General features: G+C 34.0%; 4 protein-coding genes across 11 annotated transcripts in view; 3 read left to right on the forward strand and 1 right to left on the reverse strand.

The window, feature by feature from the left end:
• Window positions 1-337: 337 nt before the first annotated feature.
• LOC107218390 (ATP-binding cassette sub-family B member 6) lies at window positions 338-8,191 on the forward strand. Of its 3 annotated transcripts, XM_046744467.1 has the most exons (13): window positions 343-490; window positions 828-986; window positions 2,908-3,316; window positions 3,604-3,803; window positions 4,213-4,375; window positions 5,086-5,297; window positions 5,516-5,662; window positions 5,750-5,973; window positions 6,164-6,444; window positions 6,602-6,702; window positions 6,788-7,131; window positions 7,325-7,482; window positions 7,662-8,191. In XM_046744467.1, the coding sequence occupies exons 3-13, from the start codon at window positions 3,008-3,010 to the stop codon at window positions 8,052-8,054; spliced, it is 2,532 nt and encodes an 843-aa protein (XP_046600423.1). In that variant the 5' UTR covers window positions 343-490; window positions 828-986; window positions 2,908-3,007; the 3' UTR covers window positions 8,055-8,191. The 3 variants fall into 3 exon arrangements, with proteins under 3 accessions (XP_015511730.1, XP_046600423.1, XP_015511731.1); XM_015656244.2 differs by lacking the exon at window positions 828-986 and having other exon boundaries at window positions 338-490; XM_015656245.2 differs by lacking the exon at window positions 828-986 and having other exon boundaries at window positions 2,962-3,316.
• A 224-nt stretch (window positions 8,192-8,415) lies between these two features.
• On the forward strand, window positions 8,416-14,310 carry LOC107218393 (pelle-like serine/threonine-protein kinase pik-1). 2 transcript variants are annotated; one of them, XM_015656247.2, is made up of 5 exons: window positions 8,416-9,155; window positions 9,669-9,811; window positions 10,004-10,624; window positions 10,826-11,265; window positions 11,620-14,310. In XM_015656247.2, exons 2-5 carry the CDS (start codon window positions 9,700-9,702, stop codon window positions 11,959-11,961), a joined length of 1,515 nt encoding a protein of 504 aa, XP_015511733.1. In that variant the 5' UTR covers window positions 8,416-9,155; window positions 9,669-9,699; the 3' UTR covers window positions 11,962-14,310. The 2 variants fall into 2 exon arrangements, with proteins under 2 accessions (XP_015511733.1, XP_015511734.1); XM_015656248.2 differs by lacking the exon at window positions 8,416-9,155 and adding an exon at window positions 9,162-9,353.
• Window positions 12,054-17,619, reverse strand: LOC107218396 (NEDD4 family-interacting protein 1). 5 transcript variants are annotated; one of them, XM_015656253.2, is made up of 7 exons: window positions 17,345-17,612; window positions 16,906-17,102; window positions 16,600-16,764; window positions 15,622-15,771; window positions 15,418-15,559; window positions 14,920-15,105; window positions 12,054-14,709 (listed from the first exon to the last, which is right to left on the reverse strand). In XM_015656253.2, the coding sequence occupies exons 2-7, from the start codon at window positions 16,930-16,932 to the stop codon at window positions 14,606-14,608; spliced, it is 774 nt and encodes a 257-aa protein (XP_015511739.1). In that variant the 5' UTR covers window positions 16,933-17,102; window positions 17,345-17,612; the 3' UTR covers window positions 12,054-14,605. The 5 variants fall into 5 exon arrangements, with proteins under 5 accessions (XP_015511739.1, XP_046600430.1, XP_015511740.1 ...); XM_046744474.1 differs by having other exon boundaries at window positions 16,906-17,206; XM_015656254.2 differs by having other exon boundaries at window positions 16,600-16,761; window positions 16,906-17,616.
• Window positions 17,620-18,653: 1,034 nt separating this feature from the next.
• Window positions 18,654-25,564, forward strand: part of LOC107218395 (putative oxidoreductase GLYR1 homolog) — a 38,546-nt gene continuing 31,635 nt past the window's right edge. Inside the window, exons 1-6 of the mRNA XM_015656251.2 lie at window positions 18,654-18,752; window positions 18,848-18,884; window positions 21,769-21,857; window positions 21,940-22,066; window positions 22,313-22,414; window positions 23,047-23,238. Of these exons, the coding sequence (XP_015511737.1) occupies window positions 18,718-18,752; window positions 18,848-18,884; window positions 21,769-21,857; window positions 21,940-22,066; window positions 22,313-22,414; window positions 23,047-23,238 (582 nt within the window). The 5' untranslated portion in view covers window positions 18,654-18,717. The remainder of the gene's footprint in view (window positions 18,753-18,847; window positions 18,885-21,768; window positions 21,858-21,939; window positions 22,067-22,312; window positions 22,415-23,046; window positions 23,239-25,564) is intronic.

Genomic DNA, 25,564 nt, shown 5'->3' on the forward strand with positions numbered 1-25,564 from the left:
GTGAATTGCAATTGAACTAATTAATACGGGACCAAATATTGATTCCCCATTTACGGTGGCAACCAATTAAAAAAAACTGTAATGAGGGTAATTTTATATGGTTGCGAACCTGCCTTATCATCTGCGATAAACTCAAGTCATACCTGTAAGTCATACCAACACACAACCGTAATAATACATGATTGCTTGTGTATTTGCAGGTAAACATGGCGGACCAATGAATGAGTCCGATCAGTGTCGCTGCGATAAATCCCACCAACCGATGAACGGTTACCGCTCGTAGCTTCACGTGGCTTCACACGCAGAACTACTAGGTAACTGAAAGTTACACATGAAGCGTATCTTGACTTGACCGATACGTGTGTGAATTATCACAGACACATGCCTACGTGCGATCGCTCGGAAGATGACAATTCGAATGTGCTTCAGAGCGAACTGCGAGGCTATGATCACAGTTGATTTGAAGTGTCGTGAGTGAGTGCGTGAAAAGGTAAACTTCCAACATTGTATTTTTATTTTTACAATTACGCACTACCGAAATAACGTCTTATTAGAAATTGTTGGCGAAGAAAATGAGTGAATAAATGTACAAAGAGCGAAATTGAACAAACTTTGAAAAAGTGTGGTTCATGCACCTGAAGTGCATAACATTAACACTTGCTGTATTCATGCATGACTGGTGTGTTAATATTTAAGAATTTGCGCGTATTTGGTATGCATGGACAAGTATATTAAAAGGAAACATGTCATTACACCTGTACCTAATAAAAATAATTGAATCTTCTTTTTAACATGATCGCTGCAATTGAATTCGCTGCCCGCTTCAGACCCGTCTTGACTTGTTGCGTAATCGGTGGTCAGTGATTGTGCTACATGTGCAACTCTTCGATTAAAGCTTAACTTAAACTATGTGGATTATTATCACCTTGTCGTCCCTCCGAGAACGTTATTGACTGCTTCTATTTTGAAAATAATTACCTTGTAAAGTATGATACGCTAATCTTATATCTATCGATTGTTTGAAAGTACATTACGAAGCGAATTATTCTGGGTTTTGTTATAGAATGTATGCAAACACCGACAGAATTAAATGAAATGATACGATCCGTTGGATATATCTAATTGAACGGAGCAAGGGTCAGGCAGTAAATAAATATTCATACTTTGATTTGTATTTATCTCAATTCGATATGACACAATACCCGAATTACATGACATAAATATTTTTCAATATTTTCTAAGATTTGATAAATCAATATATACTATCGATAATATACAATATTCATCGCTCACATAGATATATTTGAATTCTACTTTGTAAATTAATTATTTTAGAAATATCAGAATCAAATTCAGCATTTGACCAATCTGTTATCTGACAGTCTGATCCTATTATGACTGACGATAAAGAGATATAAGAACTCATTATAGAAAACTTCAATACTTTTCAATACTTAATCATCATGCCTACCAATGTATTATTTTACAGTCAAGTTTAATCTTTCAAATTATCAGGTCCGTACTTATATTTGAAACAGATCACACACAGTCTTCAAATTCATACAAATTAGATAATATAGATAAAATGGAGACATTTGGCATAGCATAATTTGTAATATCACTTATCATATGAAATTACTTGTTGTAGCATAAATGATATGGACAAATTTGATCTTTAAATTTCAAAGTATGTGCAAACAAATATTTGGTAGTTGGCAAAAAATAGTTTTTACTTGGGATAAAAAAAAGAGTTCCTTGATAAATTAAGTAAAGTATATCACTAAAAAAAATATGACTAACGGCTGATAAGTTGTTACCAGTTTTGAACTTGAAACTATTTCTTATGTCGAATATATTTTATTTGTACACCCTCGTTTATATGCAATTATAATATTTCATTGTAGCATCTTTAAGCCGATTAATAGAAATAACAAAAAATTTAATTCTCATAGACTCAAAAATCTTTGTCACCGAATTTAAAAACCCGGAAAGTCAAAGTAAAGAAAATTAAAAATATAGAAAATCGAAATACAGAAAGAGAAAATATATAAAAGTTGAAACATAGATCAGCAAAATCGAGAATCTGCATACAAGTCTATATCATCGTGAGGAATTCTGACGATTCTGCAGTTTGATATTCTATATTCTAACCTTTCTGTTCTTTTGCTTTACTATACTTTGAATTTCAACATTTTAAAATTCTATGAATTAAGTTTTCATTTCTTTGGAAATTCGATTTTGTGGTCCTTCGATTTTTTGATCTTTCTATCTTATTACCCCTACCAGTTTGTACTTGGAGTTGGCTTACAAAATTATAATACAATTCACTAACTTCCAGTGAAGAACATCCAGAATCGCAAATCAATAAACTGATAACTCTGACCTCTGTTCCCAAATTACGCAAAATAAATTGAAATTTTTTTCTTATAAGTATGACTTTTTCCTTACATATTTGAAATTCGTCGCGAGAGGCACATTTCAGACTTGTGTGTATGACTTGTTGACATGTGCACATTAGACATCTGTATGTGGCTATCAATGTGTCTATATCTAAATTGGCAAAAATAATGTAATGTACGATGATATACGCACATTAATAGCCACATACAGAGGTCTAATGTGCACATGTCAACAAATCACACACACCGGTTTGAAATGTGCCTCTCGCGACGAATTTCAAATATGTATATATTCAAGGCACACGAAAACAAAAACAATTTCGAATACAGGTGATGAGACAAATTAATGACAGTATAGTCAGGGCGGCTCGGTGGTCTAGTGGAGTAAGTCTCCGGTAAAGCATCTCTAGATACCAGGTTCGATTTCTGGCTCCGTCGTTAATTTTTCAATTGACCTGAAAATTTTCGAAATTGTACTCTTTTTATGACTTTTTCCTCTAACTTTCAGATGGCACCAAAATGAGGCACACTGTTATCACTGGTATTTGAATAAAATTTACAGCAAAATACAGCATTGGATCATCTGAAATAAGACATTCCATATAATCATGAATGCAACAATGACCTTTTGCCCACCAAACATTACCCTCAATGAAATTTGGGTAAATCATGGCACTTCAAAATGTTTCATGGACACTGTCAGCACCTGTTTCATATCTTCGTATCTCATGATATTTGGGACAATTCAATTATGGATGTACAAAAAATATTCGACAGAAATAAACGAAAATTTACTGGGAAAAAGTACATTGTACAATGTTCAGAAATTTGCCTTATACTTCTTACCGTTTCTCAGCGTGGTTAGAATAATACTTCAAGCCACTGTATTGGATGATAAAACAATATATGGATACATGGTACGTATAATATGGTTGAATTTAATATTACCACAATAATGATGGACAAATCATTTTATCGCTCCAATACCAATTCATTAACGATTTTACTGATTTTTTATATTAATCCGTAATAAATTCATGAAAAATCTAAAATGCCAGAGATCGGTGCCAGTTTAGTGTTCAAAAAAATAAAGTAAATTAATTTGTACCGTTATGTAGATAAGCAGTACATTCAGTATTTGAAATTTCAATCTTTAGTTTGTAATGTGGATACTTGTTAAATTCGACTGCCATACATGTTTCAGATATTATCCACAGTTCTGACCGTCGTAATTTATCCATATTCAGTTCATATCCTGAGAGTGGAGCGCTACAAATTATTACCCAGTGTTCCAACTCGAGGTCATGGATTGGTACTACTAGGATTCTGGACTCTAGCTTTTGTATCGGAGAACTTAGTCTTCATAAATATTGGTAGGCTGGAATGGTGGTTCCACTTGAATTCGTAAGTATTCGTACATGCTGCTGAACATATCAAAGTTCTACTTTAATTTGTTGTCCCATTATGTCATTGGATTTATCTTGCATCTTTGGTTTTGTTTATTCGTTGCATTATTCTAAAATATTATTGGGATAATGCCATGTACTTTTTTTTATTAGTCAGTTCGTACAGAGTGAGGTGTTTGAATGAAAACACTGATATCTTTTTAATTACTATAGATATAGAAAAATGATGAATCTAATGTTACACAGTTTATTTTATCACGAAATTTCATTAAACACATCTTATCGTTAGTTGGTGTTTTAGAAAAATATAATATCAAGGGTTATTGGCAATATAATTACAATGAAAAATATACATAAATCGACACATTAATGTGTACCAAGGTGTGATCACATCATTTTATTTGCAGGTTGACTGACCAAATAGAAATGTCTCTATTTGTATTACGGTACGTCACTAGCTTGGTAATTTTTGCATTGGGACTGAAAGCTCCAGGAATAACTGATATGGTTCAAAATGATTATCGCACAATCAATGACAATGCAAATGTACGACCAAGATTCCGCCAAAATGTAAGTTGTTCAAATATGCAAGATCTTTGTCATCAGCAAGTATTATTGTCACTATCAATAGCTTTGTAAAAGATGGTGGATTAGATGTTCTTAACTCTCATACTGTGTGTGAAAAGATTAAAATGTAACAAGATATGCTTTTTTTCTTGTGCTGTATCTATCGTTGAACATTGTTTTCAAAGAAAAATCTAAATCTGAAGTATTAGTGTGACATGCCAGTAATGTCAGATATTCATTTTTTATAACATATTTCTAATACGTCAGTATATCTCATATCCACCTCTGTAATCACATTTCACAGATTTACAATTATATTAACCGTATATTTATTATATTATAATAAACGTTATTCTTGTCGGATGATTTGTTCTGTAGTCTTAGCAAACCTTTTATAGAAGCAACATACAGTTCAATTTATACTAAACATATTGCCAGATCTGTAGCACACGCCAAAGATATGAAATATCTAATTTGCAGAAAAATTGACCATGCCACTTGTTTTATCTCAGCAAGAATTCCATTATTGAAACTTGTTGATTTTTATGACAAAAAAAAATCAATACTTATGGCACCAAGTTTAACATTAAGTGTGTAATCACTGAAAATAATACATGTTGTATATCAAATTATATAGCAAATAGCAGCAATGTTTCTATCAACTTATTGTCCCTCTTGTCACGAACATCCATAAAATTGACGTACCTTTGCAGCGCTTAGATGACAACTCGTCGACATGGAAAAATGCATGGCACAAGATCAAAACACTTGCTCCGTTTCTGTGGCCAAAAACAGATATTCTTCTACAATTCAGGGTGTTGTTTTGTTTTATTTTGCTTGCCTCTGGTCGAGTGGTCAACTTGTATGTTCCAATATACAACAAAAAAATTGTAGACAGTGTTGCGGAAGAACCAGTTATATTCAGGTCAGTGTTCTAGAGCAATTTTATGCGATATTGATTTTCTCGTTCGCCAACAAGCCGTATAAAAATGGAAACTGATGAAAAGTACCGGTCAATTGTTATGTGAATAATTACGTGAATGTAGCTAATGTCTCTTTAAATCAGGTACATCTATTTCCATACTTCGAAAAGGCTTCAGTCACAAATTATATATAGTATCAAAAATTTTCATTCATTTTTAGATGGGATTTGGTACTCATATATGTTGGATTCAAGTTCTTACAAGGCGGTGGTACTGGAGGCATGGGTTTGTTGAATAATCTCAGATCATTTTTATGGATCCAAATTCAACAGTATACGACCCGTGAAGTTGAGGTCGAATTATTCAGGTAACCTTGATTTTTTTAATATAATTTTTCTATAACTCGTTTGAATAAACTGCATATTTTTATTGAACACATAATTTCCGATTACAGACATTTGCACAGCTTGAGCTTACGTTGGCATTTGGGTAGAAAAACTGGAGAAGTTTTAAGAATTATGGATCGTGGAACAGATTCTATTAACAACCTATTGAACTACATTCTTTTTTCAATTGTACCGACTATTGTTGATATTGTAATAGCTATTGTATTTTTCATAAGCACATTTAATAAGTGGTTCGGTATAATTGTTTTTGTAACTATGACGTTATATATTGGTAAGTTAACAGTCAGTTCCGCATACCTTTCGATTCACGTTTCACTTCAGATTTTCTGGATTATCATATTAATCCCTTCATAAGTAGTTTCCTAGATTTCTGTCACAAGACACCTATGTAAATATTCTGCTGTGGCAATCGAAGCTACATAACAAGTTACAACTATTAATGACATTCATAAAAATTTCAGCTGCAACCATTGGTGTGACGGAATGGCGAACAAAGTTTCAACGTCGAATGAACCTTGCTGATAATGCTCAGAAGGCGCGCAGTGTCGACAGTTTGTTGAATTTTGAAACTGTCAAATATTATGGTGCAGAATCTTACGAAGTAAAGAGCTACAGAGAAGCTATCTTGAAATTTCAAACTGAAGAATGGAAGTCCATGATAACTTTAAACATTTTGAACACAATGCAGAACGTTATTATCTGCGGTGGCTTACTCGCAGGTTCCTTACTCTGTTTGCACATGGTAATTGTTTTCACTTCTCTCCAAATACGAATTTGTATCTTACTCAAATTACCTGTTATTAAACTTTTTCACTTATTAATATTATTAATCTTATTAATGGGTCACTATTATTTACCAAAGTTTCTAGCTATATTTATCCACGCTCGATTTATTATAGGTTGTTACTAATGACGGATTGACTATTGGTGATTACGTGCTCTTTGCTAGTTACATTATACAATTGTATGTTCCTTTGAATTGGTTCGGTACCTACTATCGGTAAGATTTTGAATACGAAAAAATTTTAGGATCACTGAATATAGCTGTTGAAATTGGTGAACTGATTCAAATATTTTAATTGCAGAGCAATTCAAAAGAACTTTGTAGACATGGAAAATATGTTTGAACTTCTGAGAGAAGAACAAGAGATCATTGATGCGCCCGGTGCTGGACCTTTGGTTATTAAGCGAGGCGGAGTGGAATTTTCAAACGTGTCATTCGGATATACACCTGAAAGAGTTGTTCTACGAAATATAAGCTTTGTAGCTCCACCTGGTAAAACCATAGCATTCGTTGGACCATCTGGAGCAGGAAAATCAACAATTATGCGATTACTGTTCAGATTCTATGATGTAGAACAAGGAGCTGTTATAGTCGATGGACAAAATGTCAAAACTGTTCGACAAGATACATTGAGAAGTGCCATAGGTAACTATTTCAGACAATTCAGACGACATTTGAATTACAAACCTTCATGGAATTGTCGTGACATTACAAATTTCCAAAATTGTACTTATGTTAATACAATTATTGTAATACATTGATTATAAGATTTTCTATCTATTATTCATCATTATAAGATTTTGGGTCTGTAATCTGATTGGCGTATTTTTATATTTAGGTGTTGTGCCGCAGGACACTGTATTGTTCAATAACACTATCAAGTATAACATTCAGTATGGAAAAATTGAAGCACCAGAAGCTGATGTCATTGCAGCAGCTAAGAATGCAGATATTCATGAAAGAATTCTAAGTTTCCCTGACGCATACGAAACAATGGTTTGCTTACTTTAATGCTTGTTAACAACATTACAGAAAATGTCTTTGTATAAAATCTTTGGACTTTTTAACAAAATTTCTGTAGAATGTTTTGCTATCTAAAAAATTTTCCTTAAAATATTCGTTAAAAATCTCAGGCTTTGCTGTAAGACCAATGGGTATTTTTTATTTCGACACAGGTTGGCGAGAGAGGATTGCGATTGAGTGGCGGTGAAAAACAACGTGTTGCAATTGCTCGAACAATTTTAAAATCACCTACGATTGTTCTCCTCGATGAAGCTACCAGTGCTTTGGACACACAGACAGAGCGTACAATTCAAGCAGCATTAAATCGCGTCTGTGCAAATCGTACAACCATTATAATTGCTCATAGATTATCAACTATAATTCATGCAGACGAAATTTTAGTTTTGAAAGATGGGGAAATCATTGAAAGGGGTAAACATAACGAATTAATTTCGTACGGCGCAGTGTATCACAACATGTGGCAAGCGCAACTACAAAACAATCAAAACGGTGAAGTTGCTGTAGAAAATGGTGATATAGATGACGATGATAAAAAGGCATCCTAGATCCAATAGATCAAAATTGATGACATAACTTGTACGCATGTACATGTACTATGTGTATATTTGTACAAGTAGATAATTATGTCATGCCTATGTATACGTATTTATCTTAGAGCTTAATATAGTATACTCAAGAAACACTTTCTGATTTCTCATTTGTAGATTGTATTTTCTGTCACCTTGAGATATACATAAAACATTTGTCTACATATGTTCGTACAATATTTCCCGTTAACGACAAAAGTTTTGTTCGGGTTAAAATTTTGTGTCAAAAAATTATCCACGTGTAGATCTTTTGTTAGAGAACAGACTTTTGTTATTTGGCAGATTGAATAAGAATCGATGACGAAAACGAATACTTATGGCTTCCGGTAGCACAACAAACTACGATTTTTATCTTCCACTTTCCAAAATCTGTTTCTAATGTGCTCTTAAGTTAGTTAAATCCTATTAGAGGAAAGTGATATTTGTTCGTGATATTCATTTCTTAAAAAGCCTTTCAGAACTGATTTGAATTCAAAGTTGAATGGTGATTTTGTGATGAAATATGTTCTACAGATCACTAGATGATCTCCCTTTATTCTTCAGCTTTGATACATACAAGCCTTGGTTTGAATAGATTTTTATGAAGTTGCCAAGCAAACTGACAATATGTAAGCAGCGATTTCACGACAATCTTAATATGATCCAAGTTTGGAATATTTATGTAAGTCATTAAAAAAAACTGACTTCTGTTTTAAATGCATTGTTTTCGGTTTCTTTCGTCACACAGTCGTCTGTACAGTTGATAGATTTTCACTGAACTCTAATACTTATGCATGCATGCACAGCGTAGTTACCGGTCGGATGATCTCTGCAGGGTGCAGTTTTTCACGCGGTCGTCTATTTCCTCAAGTCTAAAAATAGCACTGTGGAAATTATGGGAAAGAACCAGTGACTTCATCATCCCCGCTTGCCTGGAAACCAGCCAATCAGGCTGCGACTTGCTAGTTGCAAAGGTCGGGGTTTTTGGAGACTGAAGACGTTCGACATTTGTATAGCAACCTGTTACGCGTGACGTCACAACTAACTGTCTTCAGTCAACGTCTAGTGTGTAATTGGAAGGTAAAAAAAATATGTTTTGACGTGAGAGTAAACCAGGATTATTTCGTTAATTCTATTAGATTAGTATGCAAGATATAATATCAGATATTAGTAAAATTTAAACACGCAATGTAAAATTAAATTTATTTTCAAACATTTAACCATATAACGAAATCCAGTCTGTCGCGCGAACTTCTAACCTATCTGACTATTTCTAGGGTAATTAACTCGCAAAACACTTTTATTTGATTCTTGTGACACTTTGTTGAGATTCTTCGCAGTTCATCGTCATGTTCGCCTACGTAATCAACGCAACTAACCCAACACAACCATCTTTTATCTTGTTTCACTTGCCATGTTATTGTTTGTAAACAATAGAAACTGGCACCAGATATTGCTCATGGCATTAACAGCACATAAGGCCTCCAAATTCCAATAATTGCCCACTGGCAACTTGTTACAAAGATGGATAGTTTCTCAATCCAAATACAATCCCTCACATTTTAATTCAATGTAATTTTCATCATGATCTAGTGCTTTTGGCTTTGTCATCGACTATCCTGAAATGGCTGTGCAGCATGGACAGACTAATCTTTATATCGATGATTTGCCTTGGCTTGAAAGAGAAGAATTATGCAGAATTCTCAATCAGAACAATGAATGGGAAGAGCTAGCAGGTAACGTTTTTACCCATAAATTTGCTATAAATCAGGACCAAGTCAGGTTTGGCTAATTTTTTATTAACAGTCGGAAGCAGCGTATCAATAAATTTAGACTCGATTTAAGATAGAACCGAACGGCTGAACTTGATACCATGTCGTACTATAAGTTAGAGTGAATAGTGAAAAACAATATTCGTCTTTCTTTAGGCAAATGGATGAAATTTGATGTATCTACTGTTCAATGTTTAAGAAAGAACGAAAATCCGACAGATAAGCTTTTGAAAATGTGGACTACTTTCAATCATACAGTACAGGAACTGTTCCTTTTATTATATAAGATGCAACACCATCAGGCAATGCTACTTCTGAAAAATTTCGTCAATCCCAAGTACAGCAAGCTTATCACCAACCGGAAAAGGCCTTCAGCACAATTATTGAATTGCCATGTAGCTGACGAACATTCAAAAGATCTGAAAATAGGAACTAACAATTTCAATCACATTCAACCAGCTTCAAGCGATGTGCAGAAGCTTTGTATTTATCAAACAATGTACGAAAGAGTGGCAAAAATGTTAGACAAGTTCCCACTGCCGAATGATCTAGATCCAAGCAATTCGGATAATATGCTTGTACCAACTGGTGTAAATCAAAATCTTGCTCCAGTTCCAAGACCTGTAGTGGATGGTTCTAAAAATAATAATCAATTGAAGATATCACTTATTGATACCGACCTACCTCAACCATCTTATGAAGAATTAGCAAAAGCTACGCATAATTGGAGCAAACACAACATACTGGGAAGAGGAGGTTTTGGAACAGTTTTTAAAGGTCAGTGTGTACCGTGTTATGCATACATAATTCAATTCAAAACAGATAATTCTTAGGTGAATGATCTCTGGACAGTTGAAAATTTTACTAGAAAATAAATTCGTATACATAGGATTCAAATCAACTTACAAAAAAGTTTTAAAAATAAATCATGTAACTAATTTGTCAACTGGTACTGACTTTAACACTTCTCAAATCTAGGTATATGGAAAGGCACCCCAGTAGCCATTAAAAAAATAGAACAACGAGGTTCTGATTCGAAGGAAAGCTACTTGATCCAGGTAGAACAGTCTTTAAGAGAATTGAAAATTTTGTACGCCCGGAGACATGACAATATCCTGCCACTGTATGGTCACAGCATAGGCGGAGAAGCCCCATGCCTAGTATATCAACTCATGCCAAATGGATCATTAGAAGATAAACTTTCCTTGAGACAAGGATCCCAACCCCTAAATTGGTTGCAACGACATAATATAGCCACGGGTACAGCTGGAGGCTTACAATACCTGCATACTATTGGCCACAAGCCACTCATCCATGGAGACATAAAAAGTGCCAACATTCTGTTAGATAAAAATTTTGAGCCCAAAATTGGTGATTTTGGATTAGCTAGAGATGGACCTGAACAGGATTACATGAAGGTAAATTTTTAGTTGAATAGATGTGTAATCATAGCGATACAATCGTCGTTAAGCTCAAGTAAAATAGTGAAAAAGGTCTTGGGGTGACATTTTTTTTTTTTGTCAAAACCTGTATTCTTGTACTGCCTATATATATATGTACACCAGAGTGAGTTTGATACTTGTGCTTGGTTCGATCATTTACCTGATGTAAATAGACATTTCGAAATAATAAACTCTACTTTGTAAAAATCCAGCCCACTAAATACATAATTGAACACAGATATGATAAAATAAAGTATTACAAAGAATTGCCCCCATTTGTTCGACTAAGTTTAACCAATTCACTAATATACAATTGTCATTGTTTTACAGGTAAGCCGAGTGCAAGGAACCAGACCATATTTGCCTGACGAATTTTTGCGCGATAGGAATTTGTCAACAAAAGTTGATACTTATAGCTATGGTATTGTATTACTAGAATTAGCTACTGGATTAGGAGCATACAGTAACGCAAGACCAGAACATAAATTCCTAAAAGCTTATGTGGACAGTTTCGAAGAAAAGGACATACGTCTATTAAAAGACAGTACCGCTGGTACAGAAAAAGATAAAGTTTTCGATAATCTAATAGTTTTAGGAAAATGGTGCGCAAACACATTGCCTAAAGATCGGCCGCAAATGGTTGATGTTCACCGCAAGCTTGAAAGATTATAATGTTTCCCAAAGCACGAAAACGAGTCCTGTATTTCATTTACTGACGCTACGAAAGCTGTTGATAACGCAGAATAGGATTTTTTCCTGTATGCTAGAGTTTGAAAGTAATAACCAACAATAACAAACGTGACTGTCGATTTAAAAGTGTCTCTTACTATGAGAACTTTATATAAAGGCAACACATTAGCAAGGCACGTCAAATTTTTTAACCAGAATTCCGACGAGACTGTCAAGATGTAACTAAATATACCAATATGTTTTGGTATCAAGTTGCTAACGTTCCTAGGTTAAGAAGAATAAAATATAAAACTCACGAGAATTCACAGTGAACTTAACTAGATCGACGAGGTAAATTTCAAATAAGCGTATTGTAACACCGATTGTGTATGATTTTGTTTCAAGATGTATGTATTAATTCAACTAAAATAAAAATACTCAGGAAAAACTGCACAGTTTCATGACAAACTAAATTCTGGTACTGATAAATATCTTGATTTTATAAATATAAATGTCATCGATACTTGAAGAACTATGGACAATCATCATGCTGATATCGTTACACAAAAAAAGTTGAAAATACAGGTCTGGACTGGCAAAACGACTAACACTACTATTCTACTTCACTGTAATTACATTTAATTTGAATCTTCACTGCCATATCGAATAGAAGATTTTAAAAATATTTTATAAAAAGCTGAAAAAGAAGTAGCTTGTTACTATTGAAAGTCTGGAAAAAAAGGCCAGTAAAAGTACGTTGAATTTCTGTTAGAATACACAATATTGCCTGTTGTTTTCAGTTGACTTTCTAACAATGTTTTAATATACGAGTTATGTTAATGTGTTTTCATTATATACAGCAAAAAGTAAAGAGGAACAACGTACAAAAATTTCAATCTCAATTATCCACACTGTCACGTATGCACGAATGCTCATCGTAACAGTGTCAACGCAAGTGAATTTTTTATACACCAATCACCGGATAGATGAACATCTTTGGTAATAACAAATATGTAATTTTGATACTAGGAAAGACTCGATTTCATTTTATCCGATAATCCAAACTAGGTAATGGGAACAGTGTTATACATACATTGACACTCAGCTGTTGCCATGACAAGTAGAGGGACCCGTACTTATTTAATCTTGCAGAGCCAGATAGTGGGATCATCCGTGACCTTGTGTCCATTCACAGTGCATATATCTTCAATCAAGTCACATTGACCTATATGAGATCCTGCATAATTATCCGGTGTTGACCATTACTATGAGCGCTATTAGCTGGACAGAACTCCCGTCCAAGGTCACAATACAGTGAACATTTTGAAATACATCGTAAGACCCGCTACAAATAATATATTTTTTACATCCATACAATATTCTTTCTGTTTCTTCTCTTTTCACATCTTATGCGATAATTAATAATTATTATTTATGAATACGTAGTTACACGTGAAATTTGAATAGCTTAAAGCCCACCTATTTTTGATTTGTAAAAACAACCGAACGTGTAAACAGATAATCATTTAGCACTATATTTTGTATTTTCTTCTATTTGTAATTAGTTTATGCTTCTCGTTTTTGTAGAAATCTAAAGTGCAGAGTACGATATGTACTAACAGTAAGCTCAGCCTGCACGTATACATGTAATACATAGGGAAACACATTGAATGAGTTAAACTATTTTACACGCTATATAATAATATATGTATAATAATATACCACAGGAGTAGCCAAATGTCTAATCATCTTTGTTGGTTGTTTAAAATATACAATTGTATGCGCGTAGCCTGCTTTTCTTAGACAAAGTATACGCTGTAAGTATACAACAATTAGATTCGTTTTCAACAAACTAAAATATAACATATCGCATTGCACAATACATCATTAACATTACTAATAATAATAGTAATAATATAATACATATATTATATCATTCGCTTAAGCCTAAGGATTTTGTATAATATATTTATATTTATATAAATCAGTTATCATGTGTGCACAAGCAATTTAGGATATCCACATTCCAATTTTTGTATACATGGATTAGTATCTAAAAGCGTACATTAACGCTATAAAAGATATCGTACTCACAATTATAATTCAATATTTATACACATGAATAGGTGAATTTCTCACAACTTTAGGCAGGGTTAATGCACCAAAAGCAAAGGGCCACATATCTGATAATGTATTGAAACTCAATTGTTACTTGTTACTCGAATAATTACTGTAGATAGTACTGCGCCTCAATATGTTGGTATTTTTATTGATGTTTGAATGACATTAGAACGCAAGAAACTACGTTCATTTCTAACTTTGAATTATAAATCAATCTATCTTTTACTTTGTTTGCGCAATAAAAATGTATTTACCTGTTTTCGGTTCAAAATTAAAAATCACTTATTGCAATTCCAACGGATGCCACAGTTTTTTGTCTTCGTGTTTATTTTTTGTTCCATTATAACGCTGATGAAGTGTAGCATAATCTTTATAGACTGACTTTCCTATTTATTACATTTACAATCATTCAACGATCTACACATGATGTAGATTAGATAATCTAAAATTTTATGAGAGTAGATTTTCTTTCATACAATTACAATCTCCAAAAATCAGGTAAACTGCGGTGCAGACGTGTGAAATATCAATAAAAAAATAGTAAACGCTCCTGAGCACTGCCTGACAAAAGTCTCCATCCTCGTTTAATATTCAGATATTGAATAATGGCACGTACACAGATTAAGACTCCTGCAATATCAACAACAACAATTAGGGTAGTAAGAAATTTTTATCTCAAAGTTTTATTTTCTCAAATATTTTGTTTGTAAGCACTGTGACAATCATAAAATAGTCCCAGTTTCTCAATATGAAAGATTTGTTTTTTTCTGTTAGGTACCAATACAAGCTTTGTTTGCGCCGGTTTAATCTAATAATTAATATGAGTAATACGTTACATACCGAATGCCATGATTAGCCACCATAACCATGAGTTTTCACGTGAAGCTAAATCAGTGGAATGTTTAACAATAAGTGTCCATTTCGCCAGTGACAGGCCGAATCCAGACAATGCTCCATACCGAGAAGCGATTGTGTGACAAAAACACATCATCAACAGGAATCCAATCCAGTTGAAAAGGAATGCAACTGTAAGAAAATTGTTTCACCCAAAATTGAGTGATTTAATCCTTATCAAGCATATTTAAATATGTAAGAAACGTGATTATTTAGAAAGAAAAGAACACAATATTCGATACCTCAAGTTTTAATATGGGTTACTGTCCTCATAGTTAAGTGAACTTGACTTATTCTAAAAATTTCAGAAGGTAAAATTGAATATCATCACAAGGTAAATTGACTTAAACTGAAATATCCAATGATTGAAATATACGAACATGCTGTGAAGAATGTTGTCACTAGTGAAAATAACACTGATCAGACAAAGCATAATTTTCTTACCCATGAAAGCTGTGAAGAACATAAAGTCTGTGCCAAGCAAACCACTTTCCGAGTCACCTTCTGCTGCTTCTGTGTCCAGAGCTAGAAACACCCGTGGTTGTTGTGGTGGTCTCATGCTCCCTGACTGAAATAATTGTCCAAACTAACTTTGACTTCGTATCGAAGAATTGAAGAAACTGGCAAAGAAATATATACTCAACCAACCACTATTTGTGGGCGAGGATGTGGCGTGGTCTCACCCTGCATAGTCTTTTCCCGCTGTACTTCTTCATAGCTTGGTAATTTGGTGGCGACTTCATATGGCGGTGGTGCAGAGAAATCTGGCTTTGGCGGTGGTATTTCGTCAACGCTCATCTATAAGATTTATATTATAATATTCAGTACCCAAGATTATCACAATAACCAATATTTTCTCTATTCCAACTGAGAAAGCTTTTTTGCCAATATATAGGACAAAGTAAATATATTTCTGCTGCTTCACTTACAACGTGTGCATGGATCTAGACTCATTCTAAATAGAAACAATAAAATTTAATATTTCATGTCCAAGAGAAAGACAAGTTATAACTTCAGTTACTTCGATAAAATTCCCTAAGAGTTTCCAATAAAGGAAAAATTCCTAGTTTTTCAACATTTCCGGATGTAAGTAATATCAAAGTTGCAAAACATTGGTATTACTCAGGATTGAGATATCTGTCTGCATGTATGTGTGGGAATACCACATTATCAGCCTATCCGGTACAATTTAACTTCATTAAGCACAGTATAATAAATGTTACAATACACACTTGTTACTGAAATTATCGAATTTGCAGCATGACTTAATATTACGTGTCATCATTTCAAATATGTTCTACTGAGAACTAGCATTCAGCAATTAAATTGGCGTAAAAATTACAGCAATGTGTTTTAGATGATTTACCATAAGACAATCGTTATACTGACCCTGAAAAAAGATATGACAAGAAATTTACATTCCATAGAATTCAACACTGCAATACATTTCAGCTCTCCAGTCATTAGATGCCCTGTAAATATGAAATTACTAAAGGCATTTAACACAGGGAGCAAGAATCCTCATGTCGTCAAACTTGAAGCGCGAATGACGGCAGTTTCACAAACAGCAGAATACCACTACAAACTGTTTTCCCACACAAAAGCAAAGAAATGATGATTATTTACCATGACTGGAGTGGAAGGTGCAGCTTGACCTACAGGCACTACACTAGTCCGATTAATACTGTTGTTATGGGGGTGTACTTGGATTGCTGGTAGAGCTACTGTAAGTGCAGGTACTTCGCTTGGGACTGATGAAACAGCAGAAGAGTCATTTGTGGCCTGCGGCTGCTGAAAACATTATATTGAATTGGGTTTAATAATATGGAAGTGTCTAAACGGCTACGTATGAAGAAGAAAGTGTGAATATCCTGTGCATATATGATGTGGAAGTGAAATATTAGCAACATGCGAAAACGCCACTTAATTTACCATGTTGTAATGAATGTTGTTATCCATCCCCGCGCGGAATCACGCACTGATGTTTTCAAATTTATTTTCTCGATTGCTCAATGAAACGTCGAACGTGCCAAGACGATATGTTATTCGGGTTCGCAACGGCAGCAACGGCAGCAGTAGTAGTAGTAGTAGTAACAGTAGTAGTACTTCATACAATCGATGGCTGACAGCTGCAAAAATTGCTTCTCCGGTAATTGGTCCAAAAATGCTAAATCCACGCCGGCGCTTTCACAACGAGTCTAGGAACGAGTCTAGGCTCAAGGCACGGACTTGCCTACGGTGGATAGTGGTTTTTTTTTCACGTATGACTCGTTTAGCGTGATAACAGAATTTCATTCCCAGGATGAGAGCTAGGTAATTCGCTACCACTCAGATTGTATAATGTGTCATATGATTCATTGCGTATGCATACCTGAATCAATCTAATTGTAAATATTCCTAAAGTTGGTTACTGTCACTTATGATACTACGTTGAATGACAGCGGGTTTACTCCAAGATTGGTATAATCACCATTGACGGTATACAGCAAAATTTCACGCAAATTTCTAAACCCGCGATACTGGAATATTCCACGACAAACGAAAGTTGACAGTGATCGTAATGGTGTACACATACAATAATACATGCGGTCACACGCAACGAGGTTTCGACTGCCACCTCTTCAGTCAACGCCCATGAAGCCGAACCCGCCGATATTTAAATAATTGTCAGTTTGAGCGGATGTAGAAAAAGAATACTGGGGGAATAAACTTTTGTGTAACAGATGAATATTGAACTGGTGGGTGAACGTTTTTTCATACTAGATCATTGATTTACTTTAACATTCTTGAAAATGATTCGCGTAATGTTTGTTCATTTTCACTCAGCTACCGGTTGTACTTTCACTAGCTTACATCGTTACCGACCGTCGATGGATAAGGTTAAACGCTGTCAATTAGCAGATATTGTTCAATTAGCTACAGCGATTGCTTTATATATTCTCATTTAACGAATGATTTCAAATTTTGGTCAATCAAGTAGGTCGTTTAGCTTCATCATTTCGAGAAGTTTCCATGAAGAAATTGTGGTCTTGACCTTCTCGTACTTACCAATGCAGCAGATTAGTCCTATCATACCTACCGAAACGGTGTTCGTAGCATACTTTTAAGATCGAATGGTAACTTATCGACAGTGTTGATTTTAATACATACATACGTAAAGTGATAAATTTAAATCAAAGTTCAACTAGCACTTAAAGCTGTGATAACTACGAATGCATCATCTGCCTTCATATAATTTATTACTATAAACAATAAAAATAACTAGCAATTTTCTCAGTCGCACCATATGATCAATAGGTCTGTTGGATTGTACCTTTTAGTCATGTTCGAGCTAGCTCCATTCAACTGTTGCTGAGTAACCTTTCGGCTTACTTTAGACCAATCACAATCACAAGAAAAGCAGAGCTATAACGGAACAAGCCCAGTGGCTGACTCGACGGAAAATATAAGAAATGAGCGCAGCCGGAAGTTGTCCTCCATTTATCAATCCGTATTTATTATTTTGACCTCTTACACCATTATAACAATATGCAAAATATGTTTGAATTAGTAATTTTTACAATTATAGCCACCCGGACAAATAAACATGCCATAAACAAAGAATAACTTCCAAATAATGTGAGATTTAGTTGATCGCTTGAGTTTTGGTTCGGTGGTGTTAATTTGAACCTAGTCGTCATACACAAACGACGCTGTCTCTTCAGTCGCTTGCCGATCGTCAGTGGAGAGTGAGGTTTTGTCGAAATGGCTGAAGTGTTCAAACTTGGTGATTTAGTATGGTGTGTATGAACTCGTGATAATACAAGTATAATTATCAAAAATAGCAAGTAACCATAAAATAATAGTGTGTAATTGTAATGTTTCTCAATTTCAGGGCAAAGATGAAGGGATTCTCGCCTTGGCCGGGCCGGGTAAGTTGTCAGGCGTATTAGTAACGGATTTCTTTCACTTGCTGTCCCGCCGCTCCTACATTGCAAGCATTTTGGCGGGATATCGATAAACCGTCTTACCCGACGCGATTCCACAGCTTTCACCCTTCCACGACAGTTGTTTTTACGCTCAACCTTTTTCCCGCCACACTCGTAACCAAATTTCAAATTGGCGCGCAAAAATTGAAAATATAACCTAAATCCAAAATTTCACAATTCTAACCTTCTGCTGTTTTATCATGCCTCTATTTCTACGATTTTTCCTTGAATCGTAATTACAATCAGATCACGCTGTTTTTTCACAACCAAATTGGAATATAGATATTTTTTTGACTCAATCACCTGTAGTACACGTTATAACACAGCATCGGATTTCTTTGATCACTGTAATGTGCGCGTGATTCTATTCTCTTCTAAACGTAATTAAAGCAACCAAACTATTTCGTTCCTATTGCATATCCATGAACCTTTCGTTCATGCTAGATATTTTGATGAATGACTCATAGAACTTACCAATTATCAAGCATAAAATTTTCTCGATGATGTTCCAAACTGCCTATTGCATGCAATAATAGTTCAAAACCACCTTCACAAAATACAGCGTCGTATTTGTTCAATCGTAGTTACGTGTGAATGAGATTTTTGTATCTATTTGCGTGATTCCACATGACGATAATATCCTTATAAATGCACAATGTGGAAGATCAAATTTTACTATGTAATACCGACTATGCAAAGTATTACATCCATTTTTATTGCGCTTCCAAAACCTTAACGACATTGATTCCAAAGAGTTAATTGATAATAACAAAACAAAATCTTTCGTGATACATTGAAATTGCGTAATGTGAGCATTCTTTCGTCGTTGGGTTAGAGTATCTTATTAAATATTATAATCTTATATGGAATTGCCTCATCCCAAAATACTATAATATTATCAAATGCAATTAGATATAATACACTCTTTTAACAGTCCATTTGCGCTAAAAAATTTGACAACTGCTTATTAACTCTTACGCTGTTTGCATGGCAGAGTGACTATATGTAAGCCACACCTGGGTCATGTAAAAATGTCAGGACGATTCCAACCATCCATTGGCAATAGAAACAGATATTTACAGCATAGTTTGTACCTCATATGCGTGTTGTTTTTTCTGATAGAAACGGAGTACAATAACTCAAATATCCTAGAACAACGGTATAGTGGAAATTGAACTCGTCCGAACTTCTGCTACTAGTATGACTTTAGTATGACTCTCATACAGTCAGTTGGAGTGTTTCGTGTATATTTCCATTGCAAATTATAAAGAAGCAAGAATTCATTTTTCAAATATCAGCACCATTTAGATATGCCTTGGGATGATAATTCAACACAAATTCGAAGCGTAATGGTTTAAAATGAATCAGAAAATTGCATTATCATAAATGCGACAATTTTACGTTATATTTCGTCTTTGATATTTTCATAAATGTACATACATGCAATTGACATTCTTGGAACTGGATAGAATTCTACTGCTGTGTGATGATTTACATTGTCTTCATAATCGAAGCATAATTGAGAACTACCGTTTTACTGCTGCAACTTTATGATTTTAAAAGTTTTTGTGTATAGGTAATTTAACAGATATTGTATGTACAATAGTCAAATCAAAGAAAACTGTAGCTATACAAAGATTCTATCTTTTGAAGGAGGTTAAAGTTTTTTACGTTGGAGCATCTTTAGAAAAACTCGTTATTTCGCAACTCTAGGATTGTCGGAAATCACTAAACTGCGATATGGTATTAAGAAGCTTATATTTTGTAAATTGAACCCCTTCGCAGTTACTCTGAAACTGGAAAATAGTGATTTTTTTTCCAACGTGTTGTTGCATTAACGTAACCAATTTCAACATTATTGTTTTAAAAAGTCCCACTCACATTGTACCATGCCAACTATGCGATAAGCTTTTGCAAAAACAATTCACTCATCTATGATTCAGAGCCCTTAACTGGATGATTGTATTAGAAAAAAATGTGAGAAATTTCTACATGAGAGTTGATTTATATTCAGCATCATGTTACGCGTGTGAGATTCTTTGAGTAACGAATACCAGTAAAAAGACACTTTTGTGGAGAAAATAAATGTATTGGAAGTTCCGATTGATCAAGCTTTATCCGAAACTCAATTTTTCACTTTTGTCTGAGTCCTGATGATGAACAAATATATATCAAGATTACCCTGCAACTAGCAGATAATACAGGCGGAAAGATTCCAGGACATGACCAATCGAAACTTGGCAGGATTATTCAGGGAACTCTTTCAAATATATTCTTTGATATTTTATCATTTATATATAGGCTCCCTCCCTGGAAGCTTACCAGACATATTACCTGCTGGATATTAACTTCTAGTTTCAGTGTCATTACATAAAGTAAATACTTAGTCTTAAGTTTGCCGTTCCTTAATCTTGGATATTATAGCTGGCCAAGTTTCATTTACACTTTCAGACCTTATGATTGAGTTTTCAATCGAGCCTGAATGATTGCGAATTTCAGGTACATGAAAATAATTACTAATAAAAGTAACTCGGTTCAGTTAATAGATTTAAATGTGAGATTTTGCATTACAAACTTCCCAAATAATATAATCTGCTTATTTCTCGAATATGATCGAGAGTTGCATTAGTTTTGTTGAAATAGTCAAAGCATACAGAAATAATCAGTTTAAATAGCCCAGAATCAGTAAGTATAGAATTAATTTTGCAACTGGATAGACGATTCTCGACTCGATGTTTGTTTATTGAAATCTGATATAATCAGTCCTTTCGTCAAGTGCAAAGGCTTTCGTTTCAATGTCAGGTATCCTAATAATAATTTTCCGTAGGTATCAATGCCATCGAAGGACTTGAAGAAACCAGCTAACGCCAAGAAGAGTGCCGTTCAATGTATATTTTTCTTCGGAACAAATAATTAGTAAGTTATCCATGCAATCATTAAACACACTGGGAATTCATATTGTTCTCGCATTTTTTACCAATTATCTTATTTTCCCCAGTGCTTGGATCGAAGAAGCAAATATTAAACCGTACCACGAGTATAAGGAAACGCTCATCAAATCCAACAAATCCGGAGCATTTAAAGACGCTGTTGAGGCGATCGAAGAGTTTATTGCAAAGGGAGAGGTGAGCGCAGTCGTTTTCTAGGCTCATAATCGTGTTTGTAGTAATGAATGTTACTTACTTTAAGAAAGTTTAATCTAATTGTCTAGGTGTACACTCAATAATCTTGACATAACACTCATTAATTGTATCCTAAAGGTAAATGAAGATTGGCTTTAAAAAGTATGCTTTAAATCAATTAGCACGTGAATTATTTGCAAACATACAAATCAATTTCCATCTAAATGTTTTTTTTCATTTCTGTTCCAGGTATTCGAAGATGGTTTGGATCCAGATTCTTTATTCGATAGGCTTAAAGAAGACTCGGCGATAGTGGTTGAGAAAAAAACACCTAAGATCAAGCTACGCAAGGTTAGTTTGGCAGAAAATTCATTACACATATTGATATTTTTTATTATTCTATAACATCGCTAAACTTGATATCAAAATTTGAATTTTTATTTTTCAAGCTGATGATGATACAGTAAAAAGTCTTAATCACTACTAAAGTTATATAGAAAAAAAGTTAGAAAAACGCCAACATATAATGCATTGAAAAACTTTTTATATCATCGTATACCTATACTGTTTATGGGCACTTGACAGGTTTTGAAAACTCTGAAATTTTACCGGTGACTCAGTGTTTTGGTTTTTTTCGGTTCACTTTTGAAGCAAGTTATCGTTTAAACTATTCATAACTTGACATGACACATAACAAATTGTGTACGGTAAATAATAATTTCGCAAACTCACACGCAACTTGTTAAGCATATCACAGCTGACTATATCAGTAATTCAAAATATGAGTAACAGTTCTTACATTTTTTTATTAATACATAATGAAAAAATCGCTAGAATATAACGGAGCAGTGTGCAGAAGTTTGTTTTAGCAATACATCATAAATTGCTACAAAATTTCTATACAAGATTGAGAATTGAGAATTGATTTACCATCTATTTCTTCTAACTAATATCGTTGATAATAGAATGGTAATGTTTTTCAGGAGACACCAAAGACCAGAAGATCGGAAAGCAGTGGCGGAGATGGACGCAGATCTGCTAAAAAGCAGCGTCGAGAGTCGAGCACCAGCAACAGTAACAGAGTGGGCAGTGTCAGTCCTGGATTGAACCATGCTTCACCTCCCAGGAAGTCTGCCTCTACGCTTCTTGACAGGCCTGCAAACATCGCCAGACCTGTAAGTTGTTCAATCATTTCTTTAATACTGCCGGGGGATGCGTGTTACTTTGAAATTTGTGAGATTCGGGTTACACTCTTTCAAAATCAAAAAATATTTCGCCAAACAAAGTTTGCCGGGTGTTCCAAAAAACGAATATCATTTTATTGTTCGATCTGGAATTAATCTATACAGAGAAAGAGAAAAAATTTTATATGATAAGTAACTTCACGATCATGAAATTTATAATGCTTTGATGTGAAAAACTTGACGTCAGATTCACGTCTGGAAATATAAATATCTGCTAAACTTGATAGAGAATAAAAAAAATTACTTGTTCCATGCGATTTTAAACTTTCATAGAAAATTTCAAACGCGTAAGAATCTTCTGTTGTAACAAAGTTAATTGACCGAATCAAATTAATCGGGCCGATCACGGAATTATGAAAGAGATTTTAATTCCAAATTCGAGAGCCTCATGAGTAGACGTTGCATACTGCTGCATGGCTGTGGTTCCTGAAATCATAGCGTTTTAAAATATTATCAAAAGTTGGATCAATTTCTATGACTAAAGCAATGAAATTGAGTAAAATTATTAAAATACAAATTATAAAATGAAAATATTATTCAAAGCTGATGGCTACCCTTTTTAAAATAACATATCACCATCTAAATTTATAAACAATTGACTTCGACGACTTTGGTTGAAATGTAACGTATAGTTTGGATTATAATTAAGCAAGCTACTTAAAGTGACTCTGTGTGGTGAACTAACCGTTGTGAGTTGACCCCCCACCCTCAATATGAGTAGCTCACAGCACTGAATCCTCATTATGAAAGAACTCTGCATTTAAATGCAGACTGGAAAAAGAGCTGCTGACTTACGAATTCGAGTATCTATATCTGCTCGAAAATTTCGAATCACTTCGGCGGCTTTTTTTTAAATTTATTTATTTATTTTTTTGTTTTTTTAATAAAGAATCTCCGTTTCTTCTTCAATTTTTACAATCGTATATGTACGCATATGACCTATGAGTACACATATATATATATTCAATCCAGTTTTACTGTTAACATCAACTCAAAATAGTTGTGTTCATTTCTTAAACGTTCTAAAACGCAAGTAATCTTGAAGCATTTTGTAATCGTCGATTACACACTTTGTGTATACAGTAGAGTGTCGATTATCCGAACTAATTGGGACCGGGAACCATTTGGATAATCGAAAATTCGGATAATCGAACAGTGTGAAAAAAAAGCTAATTCATTCAATGCGTATGTATTTCAAACAGATGAACTATCTTCTTATTCGATACATAGTACTTTTGGTTAAAATTTATAACGCTTATGTAATAGAATATATAGCGTATAAAATATATGTATTGACAAACAAGTGTCTATACTAATACTCATATTTTATAAGTGGCAGGTGTATGTACATATTTGGTTTACTTCTTTGGAAAAAGGTCCACAATTTTCCACTGTTTTATAACGGAAGCTCGGCCTGTTATTCGAAAAACCAAGAACTAAATAATCTTTCGGACAACTGACGTTCGGATAATCGGCGCTTTACTGTAAATTAATTAGTTTGCTACTAATGTTTCTATTTCGCAGATTTTCGGCTTAACTATTGTAGGTTTCGTTATTGTTATAGAAGTATCCGCGTACAAAAGAGTTAACAATACAGATGCGCTGTCGTGCTGATTGCAGACTATAAATTAAATTTGACCACTTCTGCATGTTTTTTTCACGGTTTTCGTTCACTTTCTTTTTGCTTTTTTTGTATCCAATCCTCCATTGTAATTTGCAGTCGTCAAATCGTTCACAATATTATTGTTGTTATTAATTTAAGCCGGATAAGTCGACTTTTTCGAAGTTTTTTTACTTTACTTAACTAATTTTTGGCAATAATTTAAATGATACAATTAAATACTGACTCGCGAAAAATAAAATCCACTCGGTAGTGATCGGTGCGTATATTCTCTTATTCTGAGATTTGGCATATGCTACTGATCGACCTTGTATATCGTTACGAAACTGTAAATATATGTGGATAAAAAATTGACTCATTTATTTGATATACGTCGTTTATAGTTACTTGAATAAATTTGAAAACACGAATAAATAACGTAATAATATAAGCACTAATTGTACATTGATATTTTATAAAATGACGATAATAACGGACATGAGATTTATTTGTTGGGGTTTGAAGTTGCGTTCAATTTTTTTCTTCGACTTTCATTCCATTATATTGAAAACCTGATCCAAACTAAATTTTCAGAACAATGCATTATTGTAGTACTTGCAGTTTTGCTGTTGGATGTACAAAAAAAGTTATGAAAAA

The sequence above is a fragment of the Neodiprion lecontei genome, chromosome 6 (assembly GCF_021901455.1).
Source record: "Neodiprion lecontei isolate iyNeoLeco1 chromosome 6, iyNeoLeco1.1, whole genome shotgun sequence".
In the NCBI taxonomy this organism is placed as follows: Eukaryota; Metazoa; Arthropoda; class Insecta; order Hymenoptera; family Diprionidae; genus Neodiprion; species Neodiprion lecontei.

Coding starts and splice junctions, on each gene's coding strand:
- LOC107218390 (XM_015656244.2), top strand. CDS start 3,008: ATGAATGCAACAATGACCTTTTGCCCACCAAACATTACCCTCAATGAA. Junction 7,132..7,324: donor TACATTGAGAAGTGCCATAG/GTAACTATTTCA, acceptor TTTTATATTTAG/GTGTTGTGCCGCAGGACACT. Junction 7,483..7,661: donor CTGACGCATACGAAACAATG/GTTTGCTTACTT, acceptor ATTTCGACACAG/GTTGGCGAGAGAGGATTGCG.
- LOC107218393 (XM_015656247.2), top strand. CDS start 9,700: ATGGCTGTGCAGCATGGACAGACTAATCTTTATATCGATGATTTGCCT. Junction 9,812..10,003: donor TGAATGGGAAGAGCTAGCAG/GTAACGTTTTTA, acceptor GTCTTTCTTTAG/GCAAATGGATGAAATTTGAT. Junction 11,266..11,619: donor CTGAACAGGATTACATGAAG/GTAAATTTTTAG, acceptor ATTGTTTTACAG/GTAAGCCGAGTGCAAGGAAC.
- LOC107218396 (XM_015656253.2), bottom strand. CDS start 16,932: ATGGATAACAACATTCATTACAACATG. Junction 15,772..16,599: donor CACCTTCCACTCCAGTCATG/GTAAATAATCAT, acceptor TAAATCTTATAG/ATGAGCGTTGACGAAATACC. Junction 15,560..15,621: donor ATCCTCGCCCACAAATAGTG/GTTGGTTGAGTA, acceptor AGTCAAAGTTAG/TTTGGACAATTATTTCAGTC.